Below are 16,692 nucleotides of genomic sequence, written 5' to 3'. Positions count from 1 at the left end.
AGCATGTCTGCACACACGGCGAGGATCTTTCGGACCCCGTCGCATAATAAACATTACCATAATTAATGTTACAATATAGGAAATATATATATATATCTTTTATAATAAATACTTTTAATCATATCATATAAATTTAATGTGATATTTTAGTAATCCTTTAGGTAATCAAATGCAGGATACTTCGTGGCGCAGAATTTTTTTTACTTAATAAATGATATATCTTTTATAATAAATACTTTTAAAAAACTCATATAAATTTAATGTGATATTTTAGTAATCCTTTAGGTAATCAAATGCAGGATACTTCGTGGCGCAGAATTTTTTTTACATAATTTAATAAATGGAACAAAACAATTTTTCCGAACAATTTCCACAATTTCTTCCTTCGACAGGAGGAATGACACCTGTCGTTCGCAGAGCTATTATCAACCTACAGTTTATCTGTCAGGAACAGAGTTTGGCGAAAGGCGGTTTGTATAAAAGAACAGCGTCTCCGGATCATGGATACACATCGTGATAACATCTAGTTGGCACGGTCGACAGTTGCAACAGATTAGTGATAATTGTAAGTAATCGGTAAAATTAAATTATATGATAAAAAATCAAAGTGTATTCGTGTTATGCGACGTGACAAATTTTCCACTATTGTTTCTTACGTTAAAATCTTACAAAACATTTTTTTTCTTTTGCACAATTGTTAAAAATTGTTATGTGTTAATGGCTTCTATCAAATAAACAAGTAATATAAAATTTGTTTATAAAATTGTATTGCATTCTAAATTTAATGATGTGCGTATTAAGAATAATCTACATAAAGAAAACATTATAATAAAAATTACAATATAATTTTCGTAATCGTGGAAAATACTAACATATAAGAGAAATCACGTGCGCGCGCTATTATATGCATATTATATTTTACAAAGAAGTATTGCAATTATTCACATATATTTGATGCGCAAACAAATGCATAATTTACAATTTTTATAGTAATAAATAATTTAAAATGTCGTTATATTTAAACTTTAATAAATGTAAAAGAAAATATATTTTTCATATAATTTGTAAAATTTCCTCCATGTATATACATGTTACTCTATCTTTGTCAAGACAGCATCTATCAATGGCTAACTACGCCGTCACTATCGCTATTATCGTCGGGATTGTTTGTGGACAAGCATTGAGTGTAGTCGAGGATGCTGATAGAAGTCTTCTAGGATTGAACCTTCCCTACGGTAGGGGATTGGTAAGTATCTGCTCGAGCCGAAATGAAATTTGAAAAATATTTAACGCTTGATTAGCGCAACATATGATATTTATCATATTTCAAAACTAAGAAATATATCACGTGTTTCATAAGTATAAGTAATAATAGTATTGATTTATATCGGACTGAAAAAAATATTGTTTGAAACGGTAACATGGTTTACGAAAAAAAATCAAATAATGCGTCGTTCCTTAGGCAAGAATTTATATACGTTACCAATGTCCGATATCTTGTTTCAGGATAGTGAACTGCAACTGGCCAGATTGATGTTGTTAACTCCGCGATTTTGTCATCCTAAACGCAATTCCGAGCTTATAAACTCGCTGTTGAGTCTACCGAAAAATATGCACAATGCCGGGAAATGAAAGTATCTAAAGGTTAACGCGCAAAGCTTATTCGCCGTAAAATTTACAAAATTAAAACACAGCAGTTAAAAAAATATCATCAAAGTTTTCAATAATATTCTAAATATGTATATGTAAAGAAACACATACCGATGTGTACAAAATGTAAATCGGTATTAATAAACGTAAAAACTTAACTTTCTATTTTATCATATTTTTTCCTTACATAATTGTATTAAGAATATTGCAAAACGCGTATATATATAATACGCTCCATTTATTTTTTTACACCATACATTATTTACGAAGACTTATCATAATGTAATGTTTATTTCCTTTCTCCCCTCCTAAAGTCTTTAATTTATATAGTTTGAAGCATTCAAAATAAGCGTGTGCGCCATATTATTATTATATTTCTTATAATAAAATATATATATATATATAATTCAAAAAGTGTGTGTACAAATTGTAAACGTTAAAATCGCACATATGAAGATCTATCATCTTGATTCCAATAAATAACTCATATTGTTTCAATAGAACAATAATGTGCACAAAACCTCATTTTACAAAATGAGATATTGTGTTACTTTATTTATATATATAAAAATGTTCTAAAAGAAGTTTTTTCCCTCCTTCTACAATAGAAATAAAATGTATGTAATTAAAAATTAGTATTCACACATTATACATAGAAAAACTATATATATATATTTCATATAAAGGTTCATTTATAGAGAAAAATCCATTCTTACAGAGAGTATGAGAAAAATATTTGTATCATAATTAAAATTTCAAATGAAAACCTCCTCCGACGGGCGGCGCTCTGCCCCCCTCCATTAAACCCATATGAAAACCGGAGTTGCTTAAATCGGCATCGTCTCCGTCGCCTAATTGTTTATATTCTCTGCCGCCACTCGGTGGTTTCGGGGATGCGTTCATGGTTCTAGTTCCCTGTTCCGACTTCGCGGGCCATGTAGGGAACATTTGCGGATCGATTGGCAGAGGTGCTTCAGTGAAATATCCATGATTCAAAGCGTCCTCGGCGGTTATACGTTGACGAGGGTCATACGTTAGAAATCTGAAAACAGGATTTCTTGTAATGAAACTTGTTTAAATATTTAATGCTCATATTATTCTTTAATATAGAACTAATAACTTACTTGTTCAATAACTCAACACCTAAATCAGACAATGATAAACTAAATCTTTGCCGCAAATTATTTACAGGATAATGCGAGAATGGTATCTTTTGAACCATAGGTAATTTAACATATCCTGGCCAAATCCTTTCGCTGGGTGTACCCAGCTCCTTAAATATCTTATTTAATTGATCTATATCCGATTTTCCGGGAAACAATGGTTCCATTCTTAGAAGCTCGGCGAAAATACATCTAAGAAAACATAATATTATGTATGTTATAGAGTTTACATATATATTTTATAATTATATTTATATATTTAATAATATTAATTTTATCAAATTTATATATATTTCGAAAAAGGGTATTCCAAATTAAATGTCTATACTTACCCTACAGACCACATATCTATAGGCGTACTATATTCTCTATCATTCAGCAGTAATTCGGGAGCTCTATACCAGAGCGTTACAACAATTGGCGTATATTGTCTTAAAGGGGAACCATATTCTCGAGCTAAGCCGAAGTCACCGACTTTCAAAATGCCCCTGTGACTTAATAATAAATTAGATGTCTTTAAATCACGATGTAATATCCAATTATCATGTAGATGGGTAACTGCGCGTAACAATTGCTGCATAAGACATTTAACTTCTCCTGCAATAGATCAAAACATTCATTTTTTTTTAAGATTATGTTTGTACTTTATAAATTATAAATTAAAAAGTTGGATGTGATAAAAAAACGTCCAAACTTAAATATATAATCAAGAAGACACATCCATTGTTGCAATCATTATAAGTCCTTAACATTGTATTAAATAATTTGTTCATAGTTAAATTTTACTCTCGATATATTTTTGTTAAAATTATTTTTCATTATTTGACTTGCATTGTTATTTTGCATGCAATTTTTTCAATTAGTCTGTTACATATAATGAATATACTCACCAGGTATAAAAACTTGCTTTTTTTGCTTCATAGTTTCCATGAGAGATTTTAAATCATGTTCCACGTAATCCATGACAATAAATATCTTATCCATATTGCTACCAACGACTATTTCTCGAACAGTGACAATATTGGGGTGTTGCGCCTTCAATAAGGTGTTGATCTCCCTCAGACTTGTAATTGGAAAGCCTTCTTTCTCTTTTTCCATTTTCAATCGTTTCAACGCGACTATCTCCTCTGTGCGCTTATCGCGCGCTCTATATACGACTCCGTATGTACCTTCTTCAATTCGATTTAAACACTGAAATTCCTCGACGCTTCTACAACCTAGAAAGTAAAAAATTTGTAATGTTTATTTGCTTGTATTTGCCTTTTATCCCTAAAATTTTTAAATTTATATTAATTTATATAGATTTGTAGCATTATTTGTGTGTTATACCTTGAATAGCTGGTAAATAATGCGGTAATTCTGGTTCCTCTTCTTTCTTTTCCTCCTCTTCCACGTTTTTCGCAAGAATGTTGGAATCAACATGACCAGGGGAATCTCCGTCCGAATGATCGGATTTAGCTAATCGATCAACAGACAGAGGACTTGGGTTGTTATAATCCGAACCCTCATTGGAATCAGCACCGGTACCTTTATTCGATTCATTAGATTCATCGTCATCGTCGCTGCTCGATTCCGAAGTGTCAGACGAATGTCGATCCAAAGATCTCTCACGCAAGCTTCTCTCTCCTTCCGACGAGTGTCTAGATTCAGCTGATTTCGAACGCATGCCCTCAGAATGAGCAGGACTGGGGCTCTCATCTGACAGCTCCACAATGGAAGGATCCGGGTTGTTGTCTGGACTCAAGGGGCGTTTTTCACCTCTCTTCATTCTTCTCGCCTCCAATTCTAGTCTAGAAACCTCTTTTCTTCTAGCCATTTCTCTATCAGCTTCCAATAATCTCTCCTTTCTGAGTTCCTGTTCCGTCATCTCTTTTGGATCTTTAATCTGTATTGGAATCTCATTTTGCACTTCCATTTCGTTAATCTCGTCGGCTACGATGTCCATCGTTTCTCGCAGCTGCTTTTCTCTATGTTCCTTTTCGCGTTCCATTTTCTCTTGATCTCTTTCGCGAATTCTATCATGCTTGTGAGATCTCTTACGGCGTTTTTCGCTTCTTTCGGGTCGTTCCATCAGCTCGTTTTCTGAAAACTGTTCGTCTACGATCACTCGTATGTGCCTCTGTTCCTCCATTCGAATCTCGCGGCGATCTCTAGTATCGTCTATGATACGCATTTCGCGACGTTCCCGAATGTCTTCCATTCGTATATCTCGACGATCGCGCGATTCGCGTATTTCTCGCGCATCCTCTAATCGCATTTCGCGACGAGACGATTCCATTTTGTAATCGCGAGTATCACGCGGATCCTCCCGTCTTTCTCTTCTCTTGTCTAACAACCTAGAAAAAATTGATATTTTCATTTTTAAGTAGGTTTTCGGAAACAAGAGTATATAAAAAAGAGTTATCAATATCTTCTATAAAAAACTTTTATAAAAAACAATGGTAAAGAAAAGCATAGATATAAAATATAATTACCTTTCTCTCAAGTCTTCTAAAACACGATCTCCTGTACTTCTTTCCTTACGATCATGCCTAGATGATTCTCTATCCCTAGAGTGAGTTTCCATCCTATCTAAACGATCAATTCTCTCGCGACTCCTCTTGGAAGTTTCCAAGCGCTCGGTTCTTTCCATTGGCTCTCCGACATGCCTGCGATGCCTGTGTTTGTCCCTGTGCCTGTCCTCACGTTCGTGCTGGCGTGATTTGCGTTCCTTCTCATCTCTGCGACTTCTTCTATCACTATGTTTCTCTCTTCGACGAGACGAACTTGATTTATGATGGCGAACAACTGCTTGCGGTGGTTTAATATCCAACGAGTCAGCAGTATCACCACCTTCTTCTTCTGAAAAACTGGAAATATGGAGTTAAGTCAATAGAATGAATCAATAATATTATTAATTTAAAAATTATAGATGAACTTATTTATATAGATATTAATATCTTACAATGTATATATATGTGTGTGTAAATTTACGTGCAATGTCAATTACCGTTAAAGCTTTTGATGGCTATATATAGAGTAAGAATGATTTTACAAACAATAAATACGACAATCATTAAATTATTTGAAGTATAATATATAAACGCTCTGGTAGGTTATTTTACAGAAGTCTAAATACCTAAAAATTCTGGGCAGCATCGTTCGTCATTCTGATTTCGAGACGCAACATATTCTTATATCTTATATATATTTTCCTATGATAAGGAAAATCTACTATTTTTCCAAACACTGTATAAATGAAATTATTGAAAAATTTCCGACATGGACTCTACCATTTGCATGAATGTATATACACGAAATCTGTATTACCGATAAAGTCATCGCAAAGAAAAAAATGCTTTTCAAGTTAAAATCTGAGATCACAGAATTCTATATATTACTAGATAAATTGCCAACTCCCTAAACCAAAAAAAAAAAAAATGTAAAATGCTTTATACATAAAAGTTAGCAAACTGATATATATATAATCTATGGTCTGGACAATTTGGCCAAAAATGGTGACGAGTGCACTCTGTATGTTTGTGAACTAATTACGAAATTGAAATTACAAAAATTAAGTTGCGCAAACGTGTGAATGCGCATGCGCCCTATCATTTTAATTTTACACAAGATTTGAAAAATGGCCAGAGAATACAATACACATCGTGAAAATTAAAATTGTACTGACAGATTGCGCTATAAATACAATCGTTTCCACAGTTGATGACCATTCAGATGTTTAAACAATCTTTCGACCTAACCTTAAATCACAAGTGAAGCTAAAAAAAAAAACGCTAAAAAATTATAAATACCTGTAATCGCCCATATCCTTCGATGGACTCTTCTTGATTTCTCCGTCCTCGCTCTGGTTATCGATATCCATATCCTCGGACATATATATCTTCGCAAGAAGCTAAACAATTCTAACCTGCACTTTGTGAAACACTGCGTTCACGGCAGCTGAATGCGTTCTCATTTTTCACGAATTGCGTTCCGGCAAATGGCAGACGACAATCTTAATTATTAATAGATTTCCGCTTGCGAAAATACACAAAATGCAAGACGTTGCGAAGCGTATTTTTCGCTCGTGTCTACCAACACGTTTCACTTCACCCGACTATCGAGAAAAATGAAAGCTGTGAAAAAGCGCAAGCGTGCTCCCTTTTTCGCGCATGCGCGATGTGCGGATGGCGATTACAGGTTCCTGATATTTAATATTTTATTCCTATTCCTAATATTTTCTCTATTGTGCGCAGGGCCTAACACTGCCATGTAAAGGCACCTTTACAACTACATAGGCCTAGTTTATACCGATATACTAAAGTTCGTATCAGACTACGCATTGAAAATTGAAGATTGAAGATTAAAGATTGAAATTTGACTAATCAGAACAAAAGAGACTAAAATTTCTTTATTCTGATAGGTCAAATTTGAATCTTGAATCTTGAATCTCAATCTTCAATGCGTAGTCTGATACGGGCTTAAGGGTGCGTTCCGTTCACGCATTGAGCGCATAGATCGCCTGGAAATCTATAGTTTACGTAACATATATTATAGATTTCCAGGCGATCTATGCGCTCAATGCGTGAACGGAACGCACCCTAAGTACTACACTGGCCAATCACAGCCATTCCATTCTTAAGAGGAATGGCTATGATTGGCCAGTATAGTATTTAATACGTATTAAAATATATCGGTGTAAACTAGACTATAATATACAATATACTTTTTCGACGATAGATCAAAAAGCGTTTAGAACTTGATGTAACATTTATCTCATTTATTATATTGAATTAAGAGTCGAGTGTTTTTTTAAATAATTATACACACTGACCTACACGCGTCATAGACAATGTATAATTCTGATAAAAGCGATGAAGTTCTGCGATGTCCTTACAACAAACATCACTTTGCACCAAGGTCAAGATTTCAACGGCATCTTGTAAAATGCGAAAAAGTAATAATTTTATGAATTACACTCATGCTTTCCAGAAACGTATATTAATTACGCTCAAAATTGTTACAGAATTACCCGCCAAATTACAAGGTCATCTGCCCGTACAATGCAACGCATCGTTTAAGCAAAAGCGAGATCGAAGAACATATCAATACGTGTCCTATGAGGAACATTGTTGAAGCAAGTTATATTCAACGTAAGTAAACTCGAAATTTTACGAAAATTTTACAATAGAATCTGTAACGTTTATTATAAAGATCATGTATGTGTGTATAAATTTGTTCAATAAGAAATGCTGGTCACTAATATAATTGAACATTATACAGCACCAAGTACCCATGATATGGTAAAATCATCAGAAGAATATAAATGTACAAGTGAGATTGATAGCGATGTGTTCTGGGAAAGTCAAGAAGAAATTAGAAATTTGCCAAAAATTCCTTTAAACTCCAAATTTAAAGACCAAACCAATGCATCTATCGAAGGAAATATGGAGTCGTTTGATAGTACAATGAATATTGGACAAGGTAATTTAATACATCACTATGAATATCTCAGCGATGAATCTATAAGAGATGATGCGGAATCAATTGGACGAGGCAGAATGTCTAGCAGTGCCGAATATTATGGAAGATTCAAGATATGAGAGAAGGAACAAACTAAATTGTTTGTTAAAACTAATATAAACAGAAGAAAAATGTAATATAGATATAACAAAGTGATAGATAAACTTGACAAAAATAAAATAAAAAAATTACTTTTTTATATTTGATAACAAAATGGAAATAAAAACACTTTAACTATCTTCATTAATTGTGTGTTCCATAAATAACTTTTTTATGAGCAAGTTTTCTTCTGCGTTTTACCCAAATGTTTTTATTTTCTCGCATAAATTTTATTTTTATACTTTACATAAATCCTAATATTTACAAATGTATTATATTTCAAGTAAATTTCTGATGAACGAATTATATGTATACTACATATTAATATACATATAGAAAACGTAATATCAAATGTCAATAGAGTGGACACACACAAATTTATTTTTGAATCTATATATACAAATATGTATATTTCATTAATATATCTTATTAAGCATTTCAAACTGCCCCATTTTTGTTTTTTAATTTAATTGTTTCACGGAGTACCAAAAAGTTTACTGCCTAGTATAATTCTGGAAATATACAAACTTCTTAAATTTTGTATTTAGTCTTTCGTCTTTCTATATAGAAAGATATTGCACAAGAGTATAACAAATATTATATAATTCTTATTGAATGATACATAATCACCTCTCTAAATACAATTTAGAAATTCAGGACATTAAATAATTTTGATGCTCAAAAAAACCATATACATAATATTTAATTTTTATATATTATTTGATATGGAGATGGCATCTCATTAATTATCGCAATGTATACATGAAATGTGAAATATACATAAAATTTATATTTACAATTAATAACTAAACATATTCATGTTGTCAAAGTAACAGAGTGTGGCACTTTATTAAATCAAAAAATTTATAATCATCAAAATAAAAGCCACTGGATAAATGCATCTATTATCTCTAAAAAAAAAACTATGTGCAAATCATAAGTCGAAATACGTATCAAAATTTTTTTCAATCGACATATAGTTTTATAAATTTAGAATTTTATGCTATGAACAATTTTGAAATATTGTAATTTTTTGGAATGTTATACACATCCATATTTGTACAGGATACACAAAATAACGATTAATTAGAGAATGATATGTACAAAGATTATGAAATGTAAAAACAATTTTAAAATTTTAATCATTTAATAAAAAAAGAGATATATATGTATGTGCATATACATACATATATGTATATATATAATTTGGTTGATAGAAATCAACAACTAAAATCAAAAATATATGTTGCATGATATATGTGTATAATAAAGCAGCTAGGCCATAGAAGTACATAATGAAAATGCTTGTGTCTTATTATATATTCAAAATAAGATAATATATTCAGTATATTAAAAGCAACCAGTTTAACTCAAAATATGTTCACTCTACATAGACTTGCTATATGTTACATTTATCTGTAAGAAGTTACACATCTCCTTTATGATGTAAAGTGAAAAGAAATTGCTAAGACATGTACATTGTACATGATAGTAGATCGAGATATAACTTTCATACATCTTTAACAAAAGAATGCAAACTAACGATTTTTTGAACTGTCAGTTGTTAAATAATTATCATGGATTTTATTTTTTTGTTTTAAAGATCAAGAACGATTTGATGCCTGATATCAAGTAGCGCAATACTGTTGAAATAATTGAATTACAAAACTTATATATACATAGAGATTTTACGTCAATGTCGTTTTATTTTTAAATATCGAGTTTGTGGAAGTATATAGAGTAGTTATTTATATTATTAGTTTATACTATTTTATAATATTTATTTCATAATATTAATTATTTTCGCGCAATATTCTCTCGAAACATCTTATCCCGCCGCCACATACATCAAAGGACGTAAAAAGTAAAGAAGCTTATCTATGAGTAATATAATTTTGGATACTGACACGTAGCCAGCAGTACTATTTACAAGTTTCTAAAGTATGTGTTTGGAGCAATATTGGCAGTTCGCTTAGCTGCAGTCTGTTAATGTTTTATTGTATAAAAACTTGTAAATTTATTGAGCGCAATTGTTGCACAAAATAGCGAGATCATTGCACTATATTCGTCAACTGCACCGGCTCGATACATTTGTCGGGCAATCGATACATTTATATACAATAAAATGTATCGTGCAATATTGACAATTATATTTGTAATGCTTATCTCTTTCTTTCTTTTTCTTTTCTTCTCTATATTATTATTTTTATGTGCATAATTCTTGTCACCTTAGCACCGTTTATATATTTGTTGACTTTTTCTTTTGTTGCTTCCATACTGATATTCTTTCTTTTAAGTCGAGCACTGCAATTTCGAAAATAATCATTAATTTGAGATGCATTTCTAGATGGATAAAAACTTATAATAGTTCATATACATATCTTAAAATCGGCATAAGATATTAAAAAATTTCAATTCGATAGACTTTAAAGGACAGTCAAAAACTATATTATCTGATACATCAAATATTTTTCTAATATAGTTATGTATATTTATGTATAATGCATTCTGATGAAATAATACCAATATTTAGACTAAAAGAAACTTGACTTTATCAAAAAAGATAAAAATATGAATAAGATATATATTTACTTGGCGTGAGCATATCTTCGCTAAGCGGCTGCCGACTGAAAGGATCCGTGGCACTATTGAGTAAATGTCTAATGATAACTGCTTTGTCCATAACAATACCAGACGGTAGCTTGACCGGATCCTCCATAAGAGTATCCATTAATGGATCCCGAAATTCCTCAGGAGCGTCGCCGTAGTCCGCGTCGCGTGCACGATTGTCTCTCGCAATTACCGCTGCACGCTCGGCGAGAGCTATGAACCTCTCGATTTCCGTCGTAGTTTTGATGGCGGATCTCTCTAATCTGCTCGCAGCGTCGGTGAACAACTCCTTACAAAACGAACGCTGCAAAAATGAATAAATACGTCGCGACGTCACACGTCGGGCGTATACACACACACACACACACATACATATATATGTGTAATATATATGACATATTATAAAAGATACACTCACTTCATCACTGGCCAAAGCAGCCGCGAAATTATCACAGTCAAGATGTAAATATATATCAACCAATTGGCTGAGTAACGTCCTCGGTTGCCAACCGTATTTTTGCGGTTTTCTCACTCTCAAATTTTTACACTTAGGTCCACACAACTGTTGCAAATTGAAATTCAGCATGGCACACAACCGTCCGACTAATTCCGGTCGTAGAAACGGTTCTTTAATGTCGACTGTCAAATAATGAAACATGGCAACTGTTTCCTTGGCTAATGTAAGATAAGATCTGGCTTGTCTCTCGTCTGCTGCCAGCTGTCTCGTTCTCGATTGCTGTTGCTCCTGCGAAAGAGCGCTCCACGCGCTAGTGTCGGACATGAGTTCCTGCACCTCGTGTATACGCTTCAGAGATTCCAGACTCTCGTCGAGCAGGAAGGTGGTGTCGTTCATCAGCATGTTGATAAACTTGACGAATTGCTTGCCGTTATTGCTCTCATTGACGATAGACGCTCGATGTATCGGGCTATCCCACATCGATTTTAAGATCAGACTTATGTGATAACGTATTGAAAACTTGTCGTAAAATTCGGAACTAGAGCCAGTGGTTTCAACGTCGGTATAAAACTTCATGAGATACGACGCCAGAAATGTCTTGGATATAGGATGTGCCATGACTTTATCATGAAGAGTTTCTGTTCTTCCCTATGTAGGTCAAAAATAAGATGTCAATGTAATATAAAATATAAGAGTGCATTTCATATATACAAATTTACCTGAACACTAGGATTTATCACAAAAAGAACCTCGATGATTTTTGCGATTAGATACGGATTTCGTATACAATGTGGCGTACACACGACGACGAGTAGCCAAGTGATAAGCGAATTATCCATATTACTTGCCACTACCCCAGGGCAGAATCTGCAAATAAAAATGCAGTTATAATTATTAATAAGCTATAGATAAGCATTATGTATAATTGTGAGACTTGATAATTTAGTAAAAACTTACTGGAGTGTGAATAACAAAAATTCCGCTATGTCCTCCACATACCATTCCGGTAGTGCGGTGAATTTGCACGTAACTTCCTGAGGTAATGGAAGTTCGGGAAGAGGATCACCCGGAGTAGTTTGCGTCAGAAGACTTAACAAAACCTCAGCGACCGATATATAAAAATGTAAGCATCTTCTCAAAAAGATGGGATCTATCAGACCTGCATCCGCACATGATTTGGATTTAACCAATCGCTTCAACTGTTGCTTCCATTGTTTGATCAAATCTTTATTGTGCTCCGCAAAAGGACTATCTTTCCATTGGGGTTCTGTGGCTTGCAGTTCGTCGAGCATTTTTTGTAAATCCCGTAAGGCCCGCAATTTTCTTTGATATTTTTGCAATGCCGGTAACAGCGCGATGTGATGACAATGCAGCGTGAGGAACCAACATTGCGTCGGAAACTTCGGTTCTGTCCACTTATGTGTGTTCTCCAAATGTTTTTGCCATTCCGCGACCTCTTGCGAAGTGAGTTTCAGTCTTGTGTCGTTCTTTATTTCGACGAAACTGGAAGGATGAAATGGATACAGCAGATCTACAGTATCCAGCTTGATCTTCACAGAGAGCATTTGCAAAATCGATAGTAGATTCAACATAAATCCATCTCCGGCCAAGGAGAATTCTTCCGTCTGTATTTGCGCGCGTTTCTCATTGTGACGCAGCAATGCCGCCAAATACGCAAGGGTGGCATCGCGGCAGTTGCTATTCGCGAGTATTGCATGAAACATCTTGTGCAACGACGTTCTGGTACTCTCCAATTCTTGTTGCAGCGTGAGATTCACCGATTTGTCCGTGACAGGATTTCCGCTGAAGAATTTCTCCGCCACTTTCGGTTGCTCTTCGGCAAATACCGATACCGAGAGAAACGGTCCCAGGAATGAGGTTCTCGTGAGTTCTCTTCCGGCTGCTGATGTCATAACATCAGGCAAGAATTGAACTTGATTCGTTATCAGACGGCAAATCGGACGTATATTGCCACTTGGTCCACAGCGAATCTCTATCAGTTCGTCTAACGCCTCGATCGGTCTTCTATGCGTATTGCCGACCAAGCTCGCCTGCTGCATCGCGAGATACAGGCCTTGCAAAACTGGAGTGAAAATTTTATTGAATGTGTTCGGATTCGTGTGTGTCCTAGCCACGAGCTCGTGAAGATAGCCGCGAGGTAAACTCTGCGATAATATCGGATAGAGAAGATGAGTGGTGCACATAGGTATAACAGTAGCTTGGCAAATGCCGACCAACCCTTGTAGAACGAGGCTAGAATACTGAACACATTGCGCTCTCAAAATTGTTAGTACATCGGAAAGAGGAGGTACGCTGGATCGCTATAAAATATATAAATAAGAACTGGTTTAATAAACTCTTGTTTAATTTTGAAGATATATATGTGTGTGTGTGTATACCTTTGGATGATTTCTTTCTTCAATTGCAATTCTTGAATAACAATCTAATAAATAAGTCAAACTTTTCGGTTGTGATGATTTATCGCCTATGGGTAGTGGTATGGTTGGTAATTGATAAGATGGAAGAGCCACCACAGGACTTAACAAAGGACTTGCTTGGCTATTCGGACTATCCTCACGGTCGGACGACATGTCTACCGTGATGTCTTTCAAAGGATTTTCCCCTCTCGAGAATATACACAAAACCTCCATCAGTGCCTGATTGATAATATCGCTAAAGTCCAGCTGTCTCTGTGTTTGCGTGTACGCTGCCGTTTGCGGCAGAAATATACTTCCTTCTATAGGGCTTTTCCACGATATACACAAGACACGTGATATGACAACATGTATGTGATCTGTTGTAACTTCTATGCTAGAACTTGTTGTCTAAAATATAGCAAAAATAGAAATAGATGAGAAATACAAATAATAAATCACACTCTTATTGTATCAAAAAAAGTTTTTCTTTTTTTATATATTTTTGTATTTTCTCTTTCTCAATATAAAAATACTCACACGTGATCTTGGTATCGAATCTTTTCTATCGGATTCCTCAACCTCCATAGTTTCGATTCCAGAATCGACATCTAGTCCGGAGGTATTACACTGCTTATCGCTGCTTTCTTCCACTTCCATTGGAATCTCAGCACGCTGTAATTGTTGTGGAATAGACGGAGATATCATTGGTTCTGCAAATGCTTTCGATGGACCTGGAGTACTTGGAGAAATTGGAGCAGTAGTATTAGATGAACTGGCAGCTACATTACTAGTGTTTAAGCCCGCTAAGCGGGCTAACCGCCTTTTCCTCATCTAGAACAAAGTAACAAAAAAAGAAGTGATGACTCTTTTTAGAACTCTGCTAAGAGATGCCTGAAACATTGAAAAGGCATAGTCATTCATTGAAATGTCTTTGTTACCGAGCTATTTTTATCCATCAGTATGTAGCAGCTTATGCTAAAGAAAACAAAAAGATGCAGTCTATATTATATTTTAAAAATAACAATATTGAACTCTTTGTTGTCTCAATTGCATATTATTGTTCAGAAATATAAATCTTAAAGAATAAAACGAAAAATTGCAATACACTTGCTGATAAAAATTGTAAGTTTATTGCTTTCACAAATGTATGCGATTGTAATTTCTCAACAAACAAAGGAACAAATATATGTATGACAGAGAGCACGATACAATGGCAAAAAGCAAAATGATTGCAAAGAATAGCGAAATAATTAAAGAACGAAATTTGTTATTGTGAAATCATATGATCTTGAAGTAAATGCATTATTGGACGCTCCATGCAAGGTTTCCTTTATTAAAATGTAAGAAATTGATTTATATCGTGCGTCCATTACATAATTAGTTCCCTTATGCGCGCGTGTAGGCCATTTTTACGACCAACACGAAATAAACAATTTTTTCTGACGACAAAATAGAAATTCGAGGAAAAGATGTTTCGAAAACGAGTACGAGAACAATGAGCATGTTCTTTTCGACTGCGTTATGTTATTCTCTTCGCAAGATAAAAAAAAATATATATATATATATATCCAAGATTTCGCAAAAGAGATAAAAAGAGCGAGAAAGAGAGAGAAAGAGAGAGAAGATAAAGAAAAATTGCAGAGACATATAGAGTGCAGTTATGAAAAGAATGGATCTCTCTGGTATGACAACAAATCGAAGGTTTGTAACACACGAGTGTTACACTCTTTGCACTCGAGAACGGGACAAATGTATATTCAACTATTGGAGGGAAAAGGAGGAAGTGGGCAAACTCTCGCAGGGCAACAAGAAGATATAATCGAACACGCTTAGCCAGCATAGATTCCAGTTCGCCGAAGTAATCGAAAACGATCCTTTTCTTCTTTTTTTTTTTTTTTTATTCTCTCACTCACCTCTTCCTGGCTCAGCTCGCTCATGGCGATCGCTTTATTTCGTCCGTTGTTCTGTCAATAAGAGACTGGGCTCTCGGTGAGGACCTCGGGCTCGTCGAGGAGAGGACGACTCGCACTCGTCGCGCGCGTGTATACGCGAAAAAAAAAAAAAATTGGACCGTGCACGCTCCCCGTAGCGCGACACGATAATCGCGCTCGAGATGTGTCAGAAATTTCGACAGTCACTCCACATCTGTTTGCGTTTGGACGTGAATGCAGTGGTCTGGCGCCGAGTCACGGCCAGTCGTTCGCTGCGTCGTCGACTCTTCAAAACAGCTGAGCAACCAACAAGCGCGTCGCCACGCGCTCGCTATTTCCCTCCGTCTCTCTCTCCTTCTCCTCTCACCCTCTCCTTCTCTTCTGTCTCTCTCTCTCTCTCTTCTTTCTCTCTCTTTCTTTCTCCATATATCGTATTGATGGAAGCGAGTTAAACCCATTTTAGACGACCTATATAATTCGGAAGATAGTTTGCAGACAAATTCTATATATAATTTGATATGCAATATAAGTAATGATGTGTAATATAAATCTATTTTAGATGATCTATATCTCACCTTAAAATTTGCAATGTCATTCCACGTTTAATTTGATATATGCGAGAAGCCAATAGTGCGATAAATCGATTTGAAATAATCTAGAATTTGTATGTAATAAAATTCGGGGATAAAAACTCTACCCCTGTATAACTTGATATGTATAATAAAAATTTGCGTAATAAGAAACAAATTGATTTCTTATATAAGAATTATTAATTATTTTTATATTGAAGTTTTTCCTTACTCGCATATGTTATTTTATAACAGAGTATTGGTTTGAAAATGGTTGAAATATTTGTAAGATGT

General features: G+C 34.5%; 4 protein-coding genes across 8 annotated transcripts; 2 read left to right on the top strand and 2 right to left on the bottom strand.

Moving 5' to 3' along the window:
- The first annotated feature begins 438 nt into the window (after positions 1 to 438).
- On the top strand, positions 439 to 2,150 carry LOC115242588 (pigment-dispersing hormone peptides). Of its 2 annotated transcripts, none has more exons than XM_029818986.1 (3): positions 439 to 565; positions 1,115 to 1,246; positions 1,507 to 2,150. In XM_029818986.1, the coding sequence occupies exons 2-3, from the start codon at positions 1,124 to 1,126 to the stop codon at positions 1,630 to 1,632; spliced, it is 249 nt and encodes an 82-aa protein (XP_029674846.1). In that variant the 5' UTR covers positions 439 to 565; positions 1,115 to 1,123; the 3' UTR covers positions 1,633 to 2,150. The 2 variants fall into 2 exon arrangements, with proteins under 2 accessions (XP_029674846.1, XP_029674845.1); XM_029818985.1 differs by having other exon boundaries at positions 463 to 565; positions 1,111 to 1,246.
- Positions 1,872 to 6,932, bottom strand: LOC115242587 (cyclin-dependent kinase 11B). Of its 2 annotated transcripts, none has more exons than XM_029818982.1 (8): positions 6,605 to 6,932; positions 5,288 to 5,662; positions 4,143 to 5,149; positions 3,704 to 4,030; positions 3,146 to 3,410; positions 2,775 to 3,005; positions 2,418 to 2,692; positions 1,872 to 2,249 (listed from the first exon to the last, which is right to left on the bottom strand). In XM_029818982.1, the coding sequence occupies exons 1-8, from the start codon at positions 6,685 to 6,687 to the stop codon at positions 2,203 to 2,205; spliced, it is 2,610 nt and encodes an 869-aa protein (XP_029674842.1). In that variant the 5' UTR covers positions 6,688 to 6,932; the 3' UTR covers positions 1,872 to 2,202. The 2 variants fall into 2 exon arrangements, with proteins under 2 accessions (XP_029674842.1, XP_029674844.1); XM_029818984.1 differs by lacking the exon at positions 6,605 to 6,932 and adding an exon at positions 5,932 to 6,175.
- A 523-nt stretch (positions 6,933 to 7,455) lies between these two features.
- On the top strand, positions 7,456 to 9,237 carry LOC115242564 (gametocyte-specific factor 1-like). Its single transcript, XM_029818956.1, has 3 exons — positions 7,456 to 7,749; positions 7,819 to 7,945; positions 8,076 to 9,237. Exons 1-3 carry the CDS (start codon positions 7,645 to 7,647, stop codon positions 8,393 to 8,395), a joined length of 552 nt encoding a protein of 183 aa, XP_029674816.1. The 5' UTR covers positions 7,456 to 7,644; the 3' UTR covers positions 8,396 to 9,237.
- Positions 9,238 to 10,090: 853 nt separating this feature from the next.
- Positions 10,091 to 16,521, bottom strand: LOC115242563 (ubiquitin conjugation factor E4 B-like). 3 transcript variants are annotated; one of them, XM_029818954.1, is made up of 8 exons: positions 15,812 to 16,521; positions 14,436 to 14,729; positions 13,881 to 14,306; positions 12,439 to 13,802; positions 12,201 to 12,348; positions 11,443 to 12,129; positions 11,007 to 11,328; positions 10,091 to 10,718 (listed from the first exon to the last, which is right to left on the bottom strand). In XM_029818954.1, exons 1-8 carry the CDS (start codon positions 15,833 to 15,835, stop codon positions 10,654 to 10,656), a joined length of 3,330 nt encoding a protein of 1,109 aa, XP_029674814.1. In that variant the 5' UTR covers positions 15,836 to 16,521; the 3' UTR covers positions 10,091 to 10,653. The 3 variants fall into 3 exon arrangements, with proteins under 3 accessions (XP_029674814.1, XP_029674813.1, XP_029674815.1); XM_029818953.1 differs by lacking the exon at positions 15,812 to 16,521 and adding an exon at positions 15,544 to 15,562; XM_029818955.1 differs by lacking the exon at positions 15,812 to 16,521 and adding an exon at positions 14,837 to 15,427.
- Positions 16,522 to 16,692: the final 171 nt, after the last annotated feature.

Source organism: Formica exsecta, unplaced genomic scaffold (genome assembly GCF_003651465.1).
Source record: "Formica exsecta isolate Colony F162 unplaced genomic scaffold, ASM365146v1 scaffold613, whole genome shotgun sequence".
NCBI lineage: Eukaryota > Metazoa > Arthropoda > Insecta > Hymenoptera > Formicidae > Formica > Formica exsecta.
The sequence above is the reverse complement of the archived record's forward strand: the minus strand, read 5'-3'. Positions and strand labels throughout refer to the sequence as shown.